Source organism: Taeniopygia guttata, chromosome 1, assembly GCF_048771995.1.
Source record: "Taeniopygia guttata chromosome 1, bTaeGut7.mat, whole genome shotgun sequence".
In the NCBI taxonomy this organism is placed as follows: Eukaryota; Metazoa; Chordata; class Aves; order Passeriformes; family Estrildidae; genus Taeniopygia; species Taeniopygia guttata.
Window position 1 is genome coordinate 14754018 of NC_133024.1, and position 14888 is coordinate 14768905.

A 14888-nucleotide genomic window follows, 5' to 3' on the forward strand; every position below is an offset into this window, starting at 1 on the left:
CATGGATATTAGCTAAGTGTGACACGGAATATGCTAACCAGAAAAATAGATCAATTTAAAAATAAGCTGACATTGGCCACCATATTTTCTACCTCTGCAGATGGGAACTTTCCTTACGTTGGTGTTTGGCACAATGAGCAGACCACAGCTGTACATGAACCTGCAAGTGTAATGAATGATTTTATAAAGTCAGGTTCCTGCTGATGGGAGAGTGGGGGAGCCTCTGCTGCTTGGGGTTGAACTCCCACCCCAGGTAGGAAATCCCTTCATGAAGGTGACAATGATGCCATCAGAAAGACTGCTGCACCTCCCTGTGGTCCTGCACAGCCCAAAGAAATCTTCTAATCATAACAAAACTAAATTAATCTTGGTGTAACTAACACAACACCTGCCAGCAAGGGCATGCCCCAGGACATGGGGCAAAGGCTTCAAAGTGAAATAGAGTAGGTTTATATTGGGTATCAGGGAGAAATTCTTTTCTGTGAGGCTGCTGAGGCACAGGTGGCCCAGGGAAGTTGAAGCTGCCCCATCCCTGGAAATGTTCAAGGCCAGGACAGGGATCTAAGCAACCTTGTCTAGTGAAGGTGGCCCTGCCCACAGCAGGAGTGTTGGAATTAAATTAAAGTTTAAGGTCCCTTCAAACCCAAACCTTTCTATGATTCTATGATTTGCTTGCTGGAAAAGTGCAAATATCTAGAAGGGTTTAGAGCCTTCTAGGTTCTCAGTAAAGACAGCCCTGCTGTCTCCAGCCACATCCTCTGCCTGAGGAGATGAGTCATAAAATCTCGCAAAGAGGAAATGCAACATTTACTCTGAACAAAACTGATGCAGGACACAGTGGTTGTCAAAGGTCCCAGGCACTGAGCAGCGTGGCAGGAGGCACAAACAGTCTCCAAAGACTAATCCAAGCTTCTGCAATGACACATCATGGAATTCTGCTCTCACCTCAGACAGAAATGGGTCATGCTGCCATTCTTGCCCACTTCTGTTACCAGTTCTGTGTGTTTACCTATGGAAATCTATGGGGCATCTCACTTCTGCCTACCTGGTAGTAATAATCCCAGTTTGAATTTTACAGCACCACCAGAATTTGCTGTTTCATTTTAAGAAATTACTTTAAAGATGTCTCTCCGTGACACTGACTGCTACAGGTTCATTACACATTAACTTCTTGTTTGCTTGTTTTGACATGAGCTGTAATAATTCATAAAAAGTGACATGAACTTACCATGTAAATGCCTAAAATCTAGAGGGTTTTTTTATAACTACAAAGAGATTTCTATCAGAAATTCACACAACCACTGACCACTATCAGTTTTGTCTATCTGCTCCCAGACTTACCAGCCTCCACTCTTGTTGTTTCTGTAGAGTTGAGGGTGAAAGGGAGGGCTGGTCCTGCAGCTCCCCATAAACTGCTGACTCTTGTCCTGGTGTCTCTGCTTCTGTGCTGGGCTCAGGCACCACCCCAAGGGCTACCTACACAGCCACAGGGACATCAGGCACAGCAGCCTGTGGTAGAGGTTGAGAAACAAAGCACTGTTTCATTACTGGGATGTGGGAGCTTTTCTGATGTGATAGTTTTGTGGGGATGAGTTCATCCTGAATGCTATAAGAAATCTAGAGGAATCCTTCCATTTCCCTGCTCACCATTCTACAACACACTTCTTGCATGCTTTTGCTTTCACTTTGATCTTTAGTCCAGAAAGCTCATTCTCAGCTCTCCTTTTATATTCATAAACTAAATTACATGATGAAAAGATTACATATTGCATTTCATGTCAGTTGCTGCTTAGCACTTGCCACAAGCAAACTACTCTCTTCCCACCATGAAAGACTGACATGGATACAAATCTAAACCTCTATTCTCTACAGTGCTACAAACCACTGGTGGGAGGATATCACATCCCAAAACACCCACATTTCCCACAGAGCAGAGCTCCCCTCGTCCTGCCAGCACTCGATCAGCAGAGGGATGGAAGCTGCACTACTCCCAGCCTTGGCCAGTCATGACCAGTGGCCAGAGGGAATGATGTGGTGGTCACTTCCCATCACCTGGAAAGCACCAGCTCCCCAGAGGAAGCCATCTGGAGGCACCCTGGCACCAAGGGCTCTCTCAGCAACCCAGAGAAGGCAGGGCTGGCATGGCACAGCCTCACCAAAGGCACCAGAAGCCCCAAAGAGGCAGCACAGGCACCTAAGTTTCTGGTCAAATTCCTGATATTACCACCCACATCCATATCCTGTTCTCCTGTCAGCCCAGGCTGGAAAGTGTCCCTGCCCTTTTCCTGGGAGATGCAACACCATAGCCAGACTGGAAAACACCTGGAAATTCAGGCAGATGGCTCCTCAGAGTGCTGGGTCCATAGACTGTAGGGCAGGATCACCATGCCAGTCACACCAGTGCTCCAGGGATAAACCTGTTATGGTAAACACCAGGGGTTTGATAGGATCATATCAGGACATTGCTTTTACCCACAATCTGGGCCCACTTGTCTAAGGGTGAGAATGAGCCACCTCCTCCTTGCAAAAAGTGCAATGCAGTCCAGCATCCTCTCTCACAGCTAAGGTGACTTAGGTGTCACAAAAATTACAGATGGATAAAGATGGGCAAAACCAGACCATCGCCCTGCAGCTCACAGTTCAGGCATCAGAACAGGGCTTGGTGAGCTGCTGGTGCACACAGATGTATTTATACATTAACACACACATTCCAACAAGGACAAGCTTGTGCCACTGTCCTACAGCCTCTCCTGAGGTGACTTACAGATGAATGTCCTCATGATCTCTGTGCCCTTGACCACCCAAGTCAGCTTTAGTCAGCAATAACTTGTTATCACCTTTCCTTTATTTGGCTGTGCATACATTTGAAAATAATCTGTACTTCCTGTAAAAAACAGAAAGAAACAATTATTAAATAACAAAACTTAGAGTTCTGAAACAAGGTAGAAAACAGATCTTTTTATTTGGAACAAAATGAATCATGAGGGGAAAGGAAAAAGGGAAAAAACACCAAAAAGAGAACAATTAGCAGGGCATGAACACATACAGTTAAAGGAAGAGCACAGGCTGCATCACTTCTCTCCTGACCTCACAGTAGCACAAACTTTTGCCCCATTGCTGAATGGCACTTTCAGTGGTAAAGGACAGAAAACCAACCATGGGTCAATCTGTCTCACAAAGACCTCTCGCATCTCTATAGGAAAAGTCCTTCCAGGAGTGGGATCATAATAGTGGTGATGTTCATAGCCCTCCCAGGGCTGGCAGGAGGAAGGCAGCACTAGGATAAACTAAAGCTGGGATGCCCCAGCAGGACAAGGCTGGCCCAGCTCTCATCCTCAGCACTGAAACACTGCCATTGCCTCCAGTGGAGCTCAGAGCACTGATCAGCCTCTGAAGCATGTGCTGGAGTCGACTGTCCCCTCCTGCCCCTGCTAGAAAGTGCAGAAGTGAAGCAATTCTGACTGTGTCCCCCCATTGTGGTGACACTGGCCTGGTGACATTCACCCAGCATCGCTGCTTCTGCGCTGCCACCCCGTGTCACTTTTTTTGTCATTCAACTTACAGCCTTTGAGGAATGTTTATACTGAAAGGAGTTAGAACAGCACCGTAAGGAAAAGAATTATCACCTCCCTCTTACCGTGGAAGACCTGATTCCTACGGCAGTCTTTAAAAGCAGGGACAGGCTGAATCACCACCAGCACAGCACACATGATCCAAACACCTTCCAAAGAGAGTCACAGGACAAGGAAACAACGACAACAATCACCTATGGCTGAGTGTCACTGATGCAGAGCCTTGGCAAGTACACAGAGATTAAGGACTCCCAGGTAAGCGTGCAGGCATCCCACCAGTCCCTCTCCTGGGAGAGAAGGCCTCAGTTTAGTTTGGATTCTGCTGGGGTGCTTGCAGCCCTCGTTGGATGGCTTTCACCAGGCATATCTTAAATCTATTTCCAAGGGATTCACAGTGTCAGCACAATATAAAACAGGGATGAAACAACAAGGGAGGAGAGGAATGCAGTACACACCTCCCCATCCCTTTTGGTCCTAGTCTGTACCATCTCTGCTTTTACTACCATGCCTTTCTAGCCCAGCAAGCTATTTTAACACTAACAACCAATTTACCACCTCAGTAAGACTACTAAAATTGTCTTTTACAGTAAATACCTTGCTCTGGCAGCACATCCTGCAGCACTCCCTGCAGCCTGACAGCCCCCCAGTCCCTGGCAGCTTTGCTGGGACTCAGCTGCCTGAGGACAGAATCCTTGCCCTCTCCTGACCACGTCCTTCTTCCCTGTAGGTCTAGCCCAGCTGCTCCACAGGCACAGCTCCCCTGAGCAGAAAAGGACATGCGTAACAACACGACTTACCTAAGAGATTCTATAAATTGCTGCTGTCTGTGCAAATAACACAGCTCTGAACAAGCCTACATGCACAGGCAGATGGCCAGCTTCATCAGCTTGCAGCAGCTAAACTATTACACTAAAGGCACTAATGCTTGCATTGATAAACAATATTAGCCTTAAAATCAAGGTTTCTGCCAAAATTGCAGCCCCAAGCCCCAGGCCCCCTCCTGCTGCAGGCAAGCAAGCGAGTGACAGCGCTGGCTTCACTCAGGGGCAGCCCAAGCAGTCAGGTTCTGGTGAAAGGGAACCTGTACCCTCTGTCATTTGGGGCACCAAGAGGTGAGCAAAGCCAGCATCACCCTGGGTCTGCACACAGCATCTGCAAGTCAAATTTCAAGCCCCCACCACTGCTCCTGCTCCGGGCAGCAGGAGGTGAGGGCCAAATCTGGAGCTCAGAGGAGTGGCTCAGATAAGCACCCAGGACAGCAGACACAGAGCTGAGACCTCCTTTGAGTTTCCTTGGCAGGGCCTCTGAAAAAATTGCCCTGAAGTCTCCTGAGAAGAAGTTTTCTCAGGAAATTTCTGGCAAGCCTTTGGCTTCTGCCTGGGACTGGCAGGCCACCTCAACCTCCTGTAGTGCCTGCCCTTGCTGGCAGACACAGCAAGGCATGGGTTGGGCAGAGAGCAGGAGGAGCCCTCTCATCCCAGGCTCTCCCCTGGGCTCCTCAGTTTAGCTGCAGCTCTGTCATCAGGCAAAGCATCAAAGAGCTGCCCCTTTTGTTTGTGGGTGAACCTGTCAGGCCAGGGGAGTGGGCCTTGAAGCCATGTGTGTGCTTTTCTCTGTGTTTTCTTTTTTCTTTTGAAATGAGGTCAGAAGGTCTGACACCTGACATCTTTCCCCTGCTAAAATTTTCCAGACACAGTGAGACTATGGGATGCGAAGGACGAGTGTCACAGGCTTCAGGGTGGAACAGCAAGCGTGGCAGATCAGTCATCAGTTGGATCTGGGAAACAGTCTGAGGCATCTTCCTGGCTTTCCATATCAACTAGGACCTCAGCTTCTGGCATTTCCTCAGCTTCTATCTGCACTGGTAAGTTTTCTCCTGCCAGCGGCTGGGGCTCAACACCTTGACCAATCGGGGCAGCATCTGGAAAAGGGAGAAATGGTTTATAAGTGCCCACAATATGGCTCACCCTCATGGAAATTCACGCCCTGGTCCCTAATGCTGCAGGCTGCCTAATCCGCTCAGTCCCCTCACCCCAGGCATCTGCAAGTCAAATTTCAATTTTCTCTGTAACGACTTATTTTTTGAGCCATCCATCATGCCTCAGGGCACTTTGGTACTGAAGCTATCCAGCTTCTTAGTACCAAAGTACTTCAGTACTGTTAGTACCAAACCTTTAGTACCAAAATACTAAAGCCAAATCTATTCACTTACATCTGAATAATTAAAGCTGGCTAACAACACACATTTAGTTCTCACCTACTTTCCACATGAATCTCTGCTTTTTACTAAATTGTAAAAAATTTAAATATGGACTACTTTTTAGTCAAACTTATAATGTTTGTATTTTTTATTAAAAGCTCTATACTTGAAGTACATTAATATTAAACAATGACCTGAAAGACCTTTTTTTTCCCTCTTTCTTGCGCTGTGTTCATGAGTAGCATATAATATTTTGAAAGCAGAGCAAAGAGAATCCAAGGTTAGACATAAAGCACAGCAGAGCTACAGGAGGCTGTGCATGGTACAGTGAAGGCCACCAAAAATGGAGACAACAGTGCTGAGACCAGGCTATGACCTATGTAAAGGTGCTCCAGTTCATCATGTCTCCCCTAAACCTACTTCAGCTGATGATGGTGCATTACTAGGCAAGGTGTTGCTAGCATTTGTGTTTGGGAAGCAAAACTGAGGGAAACATAATGCAAAAAGTCGAGTACTAATATCAAGAACTTACAGAACAGGACATTTCTGGAGGGTGTTTATCACCACACTCTCTTGACCACATTGTGCTAAGGCTGTGGGGGTTTATGCTCCATTTCCTTGAAAAATTTAAAATGTGACCATATTCCTACTCTAGCCTCAGTCTAAGAAAATACACAAGCCTCAGGCTTTGATGGGATTTAGCTGTGTTTACAGCTCAATGTATTGGTTCCTGCTGTCCTGAAGATGACTGCATAAAAAAACAACACCAATTTTCGTAAAACGTTACTGATGAGAAGGGGAGAAGGGTGAGAAAATTGCAGGAAAGCTGCTGAGTTTTGGTGGGGGGGGGGGTGCTGTTTCTGGGATATATGTTCTAGCACAGGAGATACTGGAGCAGGCAGCCTGCAGCCTGCTGGCAGCACCCTCTGTGGGGTGTTTGTGGGATGGCTGCCTCTGCCTCTCATAGCATGAGCAATGTACTTTAAAATGCCCTGCTGCATCTCCTGGAGGAGGTGCAGCAGCTCCCTGTGCTGGCATGTCTCAGGCCCCTCTCTACTGTCACTTCCACCCCAGCAGCCACCCTGTTCCCCTCCCAGGCGAGGCATCTGTCTGCCCTCAGCAGGTCGCTGGACTCACCCGGCTTCGGGGGACGGTCCGTGTGGGCAGCCTGAGCCTCCACACGGTCTCCACTGGGGGGGCTCTTCGTGCCTTCACCGGACACCACCGACATTGTTAGCCCGTCATCCTTCTCCTCCTCTGTGAAACCAAACCCAGAGATCTGGAGGAGGAGGAGGCCTCCACGCCCCCAGCCCTGCTGTGAGGCCAGACCCCAGCACGGGCCTGCGTCCCCTCCTGCCGCGGCGCTGGCTCCGCTCCCGGAGCGGACAGATGCCCACAGCAGAGGGTCACTGTAAAGACGTTTATTTTATCTACCCTTCCCAACAGGTCACTGCCAGCCTGGCCCTGCCCGCAGGATCACAGCTTGAGGTGGCACGGGCAGATTGCTCTCAGGGACTGCTGCTGACAGAGGACTGCCGTCAGAAACCTTCAGGTCATTTCGGGATCACACCTGAATCAGGTTCCATTTTATTGCTCACAGGAGAGGTTTTGCTGAGGGTTTTTCTTCTGGCCAGGAGCACAGGGTGAGGGCATAATTGTGAGGTGAATAAAAGAAAAGTGAGGTTTAATTCAAGACCCTGCTAGCCACAGAGGCTGCCCATCAGCAAGCAGACTTCTGCTCCAGAAGGTCAAGGGAGGACAGGCTGGAGGATAAGCAGCCACCCAGCTGAGACGGGGTTAATCTAAGGCCATGCCAACCCCAGCTTGCACAAACACAGTCCTCTCCAAAATTCATAACAGGGGGGTCACAGCATTCCCCACTCACCTGAAGGCACTGGGATGAACTTGTGTCTCCTCTTCATGCAGCAACATATGGCTGCAGGCAAAGCCACCACCAGGATAAACACACCCGCTGCACACCCTGCCAGGATGTAAATGAACCCCGGGTACCGCAGCAGGTCTGCAGGAAGGACACAGCATTGTTAGCTACTATGGTGGACAAACTCCTTTCTCCCAGTGGGAGAAACCCTGCAGCCACATTAGAGCTTGTTGACATCACTGTTGCTTTAGTTTGGATCAGGGCAGCTGACACTGTGAGCTGTGGCACTTTGTGATTTATGACACATCGTTTAATTATGGCATGGAATTTTTCATTAAGAGGAGAGGCCTGTGTGCTTAAGCTGTGTGATTCACTTCTGCCTGCTCTGATCACTGACATGAGGTAATCTGTAAGTTTTAATCAAGTTTAACAGAGAAGGTGGTGGTTTGAAAGATACTACATTTCAACAAGTTGTATGAAAACAGGCAGCTAAGGAGGGAGACCTAAGGAAGCACCTCCTGCTGAAGGAAAAGCTGCAGAGTCTACCCTCAGAGCTGGCATCAGAGAATCTGCTCAGGACAGTCATGTAATGACTGCACCAACCCCAGGGCAAGTCTCATCAGAGCCTGCACTGCCTCAGGCACCAAAGACTGTGGCCACTTGAACTGTAGGGAAAAAGCCCTTCCCAACCTCCGCTGCTCTGGAGAAGGATTCCACCCTGTTCCCCTGCCCAGCCTGGAGCGCAGAACACACAGCGGGAGCCAGGGCTGCAGATGGCTGAGCAGAAGGGCAGCACAAGTCACTGGTGATTATTTCCCAGCTCAGCAGCCCTTGCTCAGGGTTGCTGTGATGGGGCAGACCCGCACGCTCGCTGCTGCTGAGCAGGCAGCTGGTGCAGGGCATGGCAGACTTGCACAAGAGAGACCCATCCAGGCTTGCTTCTTCACTGAAATAATTCCCTTCAACTTGAGACAGCCTCTAGAAAAACTCTTCTGGCCATATGCAAAAAAAAACAACCCATACAGCTCCACTTTAACGATAACATAAATTCCTTAGGTAAGTCTGTGCCATCCCTTTCTGAATAATTTAACTGCTTTTCAGCAGCACACACGCCTGCACAGCACACCAGCCACCAACAGGCTCATTTGGAGTGTATTTTCAAGCCCTCAAAAGCACTAATTGTTCCATCTCTCCAGAGACTAGGAAGAATTTTAAATGTTCCAGGATATACTACACGGAATCATACTCCACCTACTCACCGGTACAGTAAAGACAACTGCACACAGGTGCTTGTGGTATTTTCAAAGTGGTTGTTCCAGCATTTTTAAGAACAATTACAAAGTTCCAAAAAATCCATATTCAAAATTAAAAATTTTCAGCAGCTCAGAAATAATTTCTTCAATTATTTTAGTTGATGAATGCTTAGAGAATATAATGAAAAGTATAAATACAAGTTGGGAATTTTTTTCCTAAAAAATTGCCACTTGTTAATAAGGTCTTTTGGGGATAAAATATTGTGTTAAAAATAAGCAATGAACAAGTAATTAATCAATAAAAATCTTTTATATATGTTGACTTCTTAACTTCTGAATCGTGTGTGCTCAGAGCCCTGTGTTGCCTGGTAAGTATACGGCATTTTTGCCAAATTGTTTTTTGGTTATGCAAAATTCATTTCATCAGCCAACAGGTTGCCCAAATGGATGCTTTTACATAGCTCGTATACCTACAGAGGAAAAAGTAAATTCAGCCCTTTGCCTGGAGCAAATAATAACCCACAAAAATAATTACTTAACCTTCAATTAAATTAAATGAACCCATTTCCCTCTTCAATTCATTTTACTGGTACCCAGAATTGCTTTAATTTACTTTTTACAAATGTAGTTGCATTTGGTGACTAAAAAGTGGAATCGCTGCCACTTTCTTTAATTCAGACCCTTCCAAATATGTGTTTATGCCCATGTCCATCCCTAAAGAGATACCACTAAATTCCCTCATGAGCTTTCCAAGGGGAAACGGGGAACAGATATCACACCCAGGGGACTGGGCAGCCACCCAGGATCAGCTGTGGAATCTGAGAGCATTTGTGTGATTTATCAGAGAGCTTGACTAAACAGCTCATGGATGTTCACATGGATGTGGAGAGCCTCATTCCCCAGTGCCTCAGCCAGCTTGGCTCTGACTACATGGAACAGCCTCCAACCAATTTAACTGGGCAAAATCCAGATCACTGCTCCAGAGCCACAAATGCCAAATCTGCACAGATTGGCCAGCGGTGCAGAGGGACTGGGCATGAACAGCCCACAGCACCTCTGCTGACTGCCATCACACTGCACACAGAAATGGTCAGGAGGGGTGCTTTCACATCAGCTGCATGCAACCACAGAAGAAATGATAATATCTGCCATGGAGGTGGAGTGTCCCAGACAATTTCTAAAATGCTACAGCATAGCTTCTCTAGTGACAAAAGTGATTAAATTAATTACAGCAAAATTTGTCAAAAACCTTATAGTTAAGTTATGCCTGTGGTTTTGATAGCCATCTTTGCTGCTGGAGAGTAGAACCTTCACTATTGGAGGTGCAAATTAAATGATACCCAAGGATCCAGATTTTCTGTCTCATTGAGCTACAGCCTTATTCAAGCATAATACTCAGCATTTATGAATAGGTTGCAAATGGATAAAGTCTCGGCCTTCTCACAGACTTATATGTCTGAGCAAGGATATGGAGGGGAAAAAACCCTACATTCCAGAAGTAAATGGCTTGTGTCTTTACTCACTTCTGATGGATGGGGCTGATGGAGAGACATTTGCATAGGTCAGAAAATCTTTTGTGCTTCTGGCCTAGATAAGGGGAAAAGAGATGAGGCAAAACACCTCAATTGAGTCCAGAAGCAACAGGGCTGAACTAGTGGAAAGGTTTTTATGGGGATGCACAGAAACTGGAAGGCAGCTGGGTCATGGATGCACATCAGAGTAGGAAGCAGCCTGTGTTTCTAAAGCAGCATAGAGGATTGGTGCACAGGGGGGTGCAAATCTCCATCACCAAAAAGTAGGAAAAGAGACAGATGGAGATCCATTCTTGCTGCAAAGCTGGGTAAAAGGACCTCCTCAACAAACTTATCCCATCTGTGGTTGTAGGCTTTATCAGTCCAAAGCACAAGAGGGAGAAGGAAATCAAGGGGTCACTTTCTAAAGGCAGGATTTGGTAACTCTGGAAGGGAGATGCCAGAGGAGGACAGAAGAGTTTGATATTTTGAGGACACCAAGAGCTGTTCAGTTTGCTGCTGCAAGAGACAAAAAGGAAGATTTTCTGGAGATGCCATTACTCACCATAGCTGCAAGACAGCGTAATGGGCCTGGTCCTCGTGACACTGTTCCCCTTCAAAATTTCACACACAAACTCCCCAGGCTCAGTTCTGCCCAGGTGAACCTTCTTCCCAGCATCCTTAATGCAAGCCCCCTCAGCTTTCAGGTGGGTGCCATTCAGCAGCCACCGAAAGACCAGGATCTCGTTGCTGGCCATGTTGCAGGAGAGCTCTGCAGTTCCATCAGGGAAGCACTGGATACCAATGGTCGGCTCTGGTCACACACAGCATGTGTGGGGAACAGGGAGGAAAGAGAAAGGTAAGGAGAGGACTCAGCAGTGAACACAAACTGAACAAAAGCGTCCCTTTCCAGAAATCCCAGTAAATCCACATTTACTGTATGAAGGGAGCACAGAAACAAATGACCACACTCTTGAGTGCCTGCACTCTGCTCTGAAATGCTTAACAGTGCCTACCCCAACCCTGCTAGTGACTCTTGATCCCCAAATGGGGGATGCCACCAAATCTGGCATCTTTTCATTTTCCTAACTGACACTGAAAAAAAATTTTTTTTTTAAAGCCCCTGGTCTGAGAGGATGGTGGAAACATCCAGAGCATGTGCCAGCCAGAGCCCTCCTCTGTAATCAGCAGATAATCATAGTTTGGAGGGGACTCAGTCCTCCCCTCCACCAGAGGTTTGTACTTTTGCTGTCACTCTGCCTCTTCTTCCTTTTTTAGAGAGGAACTGGTGCAAATCATGGCCAGCATGGATATGAACACAAGACACCTGCAGCTAGATACAATACTAAGATTAGGACATTTTCAAATTAATCAATTTATCATTACTCTTGCTACATTTCCCTGAATTTCTCAGTTTCAGTCTACTACAAGGAGCAAACCTATTTCCTACACTTGCCACTTTGCATATACAAGCTAGATAGAGAGCTGGTATGGTTTTAGGACAGCAGGAGTAACATGAGAACATGTATCCATAGAAATAAGCTCAGAAATCACTGTCTTGTGCCAGGACATCATCTTCAGTTAAAATTCCCTGTCTCCAGGAACATGTTGGCTGTGAAAGTTTTTCCCTGCCTTAGGGGTGGCAACAGAACAGAAGGAGGAGGCAAATGTTCCCAAAGTAAATCCACTGAAATGGAGGTTAAACCCAGGACACTGCTGTGGTCTTTGACTACTTCCAGTCCAAGCCCCTGTTCTCCATACCAAGGAGTCACATCTTTGACCTACTGTGCACAGCAGTTCCGCCTGTTTGCACCCAAAAGGTGTAAGGGTTCATTTGTCTTCACTGAGACCAGTTTGCTCAGACATTTTCATTACAGTTTAGTGGCTTCAATTTATCTTAGAAGCCTGTGTAAGTGAAAGCCCTGCAAAAGGAACGGTGATGATGAGGACCAGAGCAAGGCTCTCTGTCTGCCTGGAGCACTATTCAGCAGGAGGACAAACCCTACTAACCCTTCTCCATATTAACCCAAGCAATGAGCTGGATCCTGTACAGAAGTGACTTTGTTTCTGTCTTTGCTACCTGCAGATGGATGAGCAGGCACACAAAAGGGAGCAGAAATTCTGAGGCTATAAGGGACAGGAAGGAGACTGGCATGGCTCCCAGAGGCACCTATAGCTCCTACAAGCTCAAGCAGTTTCTTTGGAAAAATTTCAAGGCATCAGCCTTCCAACCAGGTTCACAAGTTCAAAAGCTTTTTCTTGCTAAGAAGGCCACTTACCAAACACTTCCAGTGTAAAATTTCTGATGGTGTTCTGAAAAACAAATCCGTATTTCCCTTCATCATCTTTCTCCACACTCCTCAGCACTAGGGAGCCGTTCTCTAAGTTCAGCCATCTACTGGCAGAAGTGCCACACTTGGCCAACAAGGTATCATTTAGGACAGTTGTAGAGCATTTCTTATCCTCCTTGCTCATGCTGGAGAAGTTCTGCAGGCTTTGGATTTCCAAAGAAAAGACTGCTGAATCACCGCTGAGCGCACCGGTCCAGATGACAGAGCCTGGAAGGAAAGCAAGTTTGCCATGTCCATCCATCCCCTCCCGGCTGCCTCCCAGGATGGAAAATGCCCAGGTGAGACACAAGAGGGGCAGACCCAACCCTAATGACAGGTTGGATCACCAGCCATGGAAAATCAGAGGAGTGGGATGCCTTCTATAAGGTCCAACTTCCCCCACCTCAACAGCACAGGGATGGTGTGCACACAGGGAAACAAAAAGCTGAACAGCTGGTCTTTTCTCTCCCTAAATTTAAGATGACCATCTACCAGCCCCCATCAGAGATGAAAGACTGTGCAAAGGAAGGTCCTCAGGACATCAGTGCCATGGACCTTGCACAGAGGGTAGCAGAAACAACAGCTGCAAGAGCACAGCTGCTTTCACCCAAAGAGTACGGTCGCAGTTTTAACTCAAACAGGTCTCGCAGTACACTTGCACATTATTAAGTTGTTGTGTATAAATCAGAGATGGGTAAATGGTAGGGTGACAGAAGCTTGGGGACTAACCCAAGGTCACACCGAGTGTTGGGAGCTGGACCACGTCGCTCTCCAGCCAGCACTCTGCATACAAGGACCTTACATTCCTCACTGCAAAGCTTCTCCAGACACAGGACACTCAGAAAGTACAATATTGTTAGTTATTGTTCATTTACTTGAAAAATAATCTGTCTTACTTTGGTCTGACTTCCCCTTTCATGCATTAGCAGCTACACCATTTGATGTCACCCTAAACCTGGTAGCGTCCTTAAAAGATCTTGGAGCAAAATTAGGGTGTCTGCTCATCTAGGCAAATCTGTGCCAACCCCAATAAAGAAAAATCCAGCTTACCTTGAGTAACAGTTATTATCACCAGCAGGTAGAGCAGAGTAAAAGGAGAGCTGAAATCCATTTCAAAGAGCTCCTTGAATCATATGCTGAGGAGACGATCTGGCTACAGAGCTTGGTGAATATAGTGTTCGGGAAATGATGTCAGAAGCAAGAGTGAAAAAAAAAAAAAAAAAAAAAAAAAAAAAGAAAAGAAACTCCATAGTGGACAGATTGAATGATGTTTCAAAATAGACCTGCAAGGTTTTGGGTGACTGAACTCGGGCTGAGCCAATGCAAGCCACAGTGTGCTCTGCAAAGTCCCGCAGCTCAAAGGTAGCTGTGAGTGTGAAAATAGGGCTGAGAGGTGAGGGGAGACAAAAGTATCTCCTGGTCAGCTCACCCATTTAGGAAGATGCTAATGCCAAGAGCAGTCAAAGGAGAAATACCTACTTCTTTCATCCTTTTCTAGTTTATCAAAGTACAGCATCCCCACCCGGGAGAAGAAATTAGTCCAGTCAGATAAAGCACTGCACATGAAAACCAGCTGATTTTCTGAAATACTAAAAATAATCACTCCTTGACATCTCACCAGCAGGAAGGAGGTGTGGAACAAGGCTCTCCCCTCTGTTCCCAAAGGCTGTGTTGCCAAAGTGAACTTTGCCAGGCTCTTCTAGTGATTGAGTGGTACCTGTCATGCAGGAAAGGCTCCATACAGCCACCTCAGGCAGAGTAAAACGTATGGGAAATTAGGTTACATTGCAAAACTAAATTGAATGTAGTCCAGAAGCCACCCCAGCTCGGTTTGAAGTGCAGACCTCAGAGATGAGACTGAAAAGCCAATCCTGAAGAAACACTGTTAACCAGTTAACTGGAGAGCCAGGTAGGGCCAGATACTTGGCACTTTTTGAGATGGCTTAAAGCGCACTGGGCGCTGCACCAAGTGCCACGAGGTGTTACACAAACAACACAGGAACAGCAGGAGCTGTCTCACTCACTGGAGGAAGTACACTGGTATAGCATTAGAGCCAACTTCTGGATGCTTTCAGATGCTTAGCAGATGTGTTGGGGAATAACTACAAGAGCTGAGTTCAGGATGCAGCTGGGAACCATACAT

At 46.9% G+C, this 14888-nt stretch overlaps 1 protein-coding gene across 1 annotated transcript; it reads right to left on the reverse strand.

The window, feature by feature from the left end:
- Nucleotides 1-2938: 2938 nt before the first annotated feature.
- LOC100222365 (uncharacterized) lies at nucleotides 2939-13971 on the reverse strand. The gene is made up of 6 exons (XM_012570042.5): nucleotides 13796-13971; nucleotides 12695-12973; nucleotides 10981-11229; nucleotides 7658-7792; nucleotides 6910-7029; nucleotides 2939-5493 (listed from the first exon to the last, which is right to left on the reverse strand). Exons 1-6 carry the CDS (start codon nucleotides 13854-13856, stop codon nucleotides 5333-5335), a joined length of 1005 nt encoding a protein of 334 aa, XP_012425496.2. The 5' UTR covers nucleotides 13857-13971; the 3' UTR covers nucleotides 2939-5332.
- Between the last annotated feature and the right edge of the window lie 917 nt (nucleotides 13972-14888).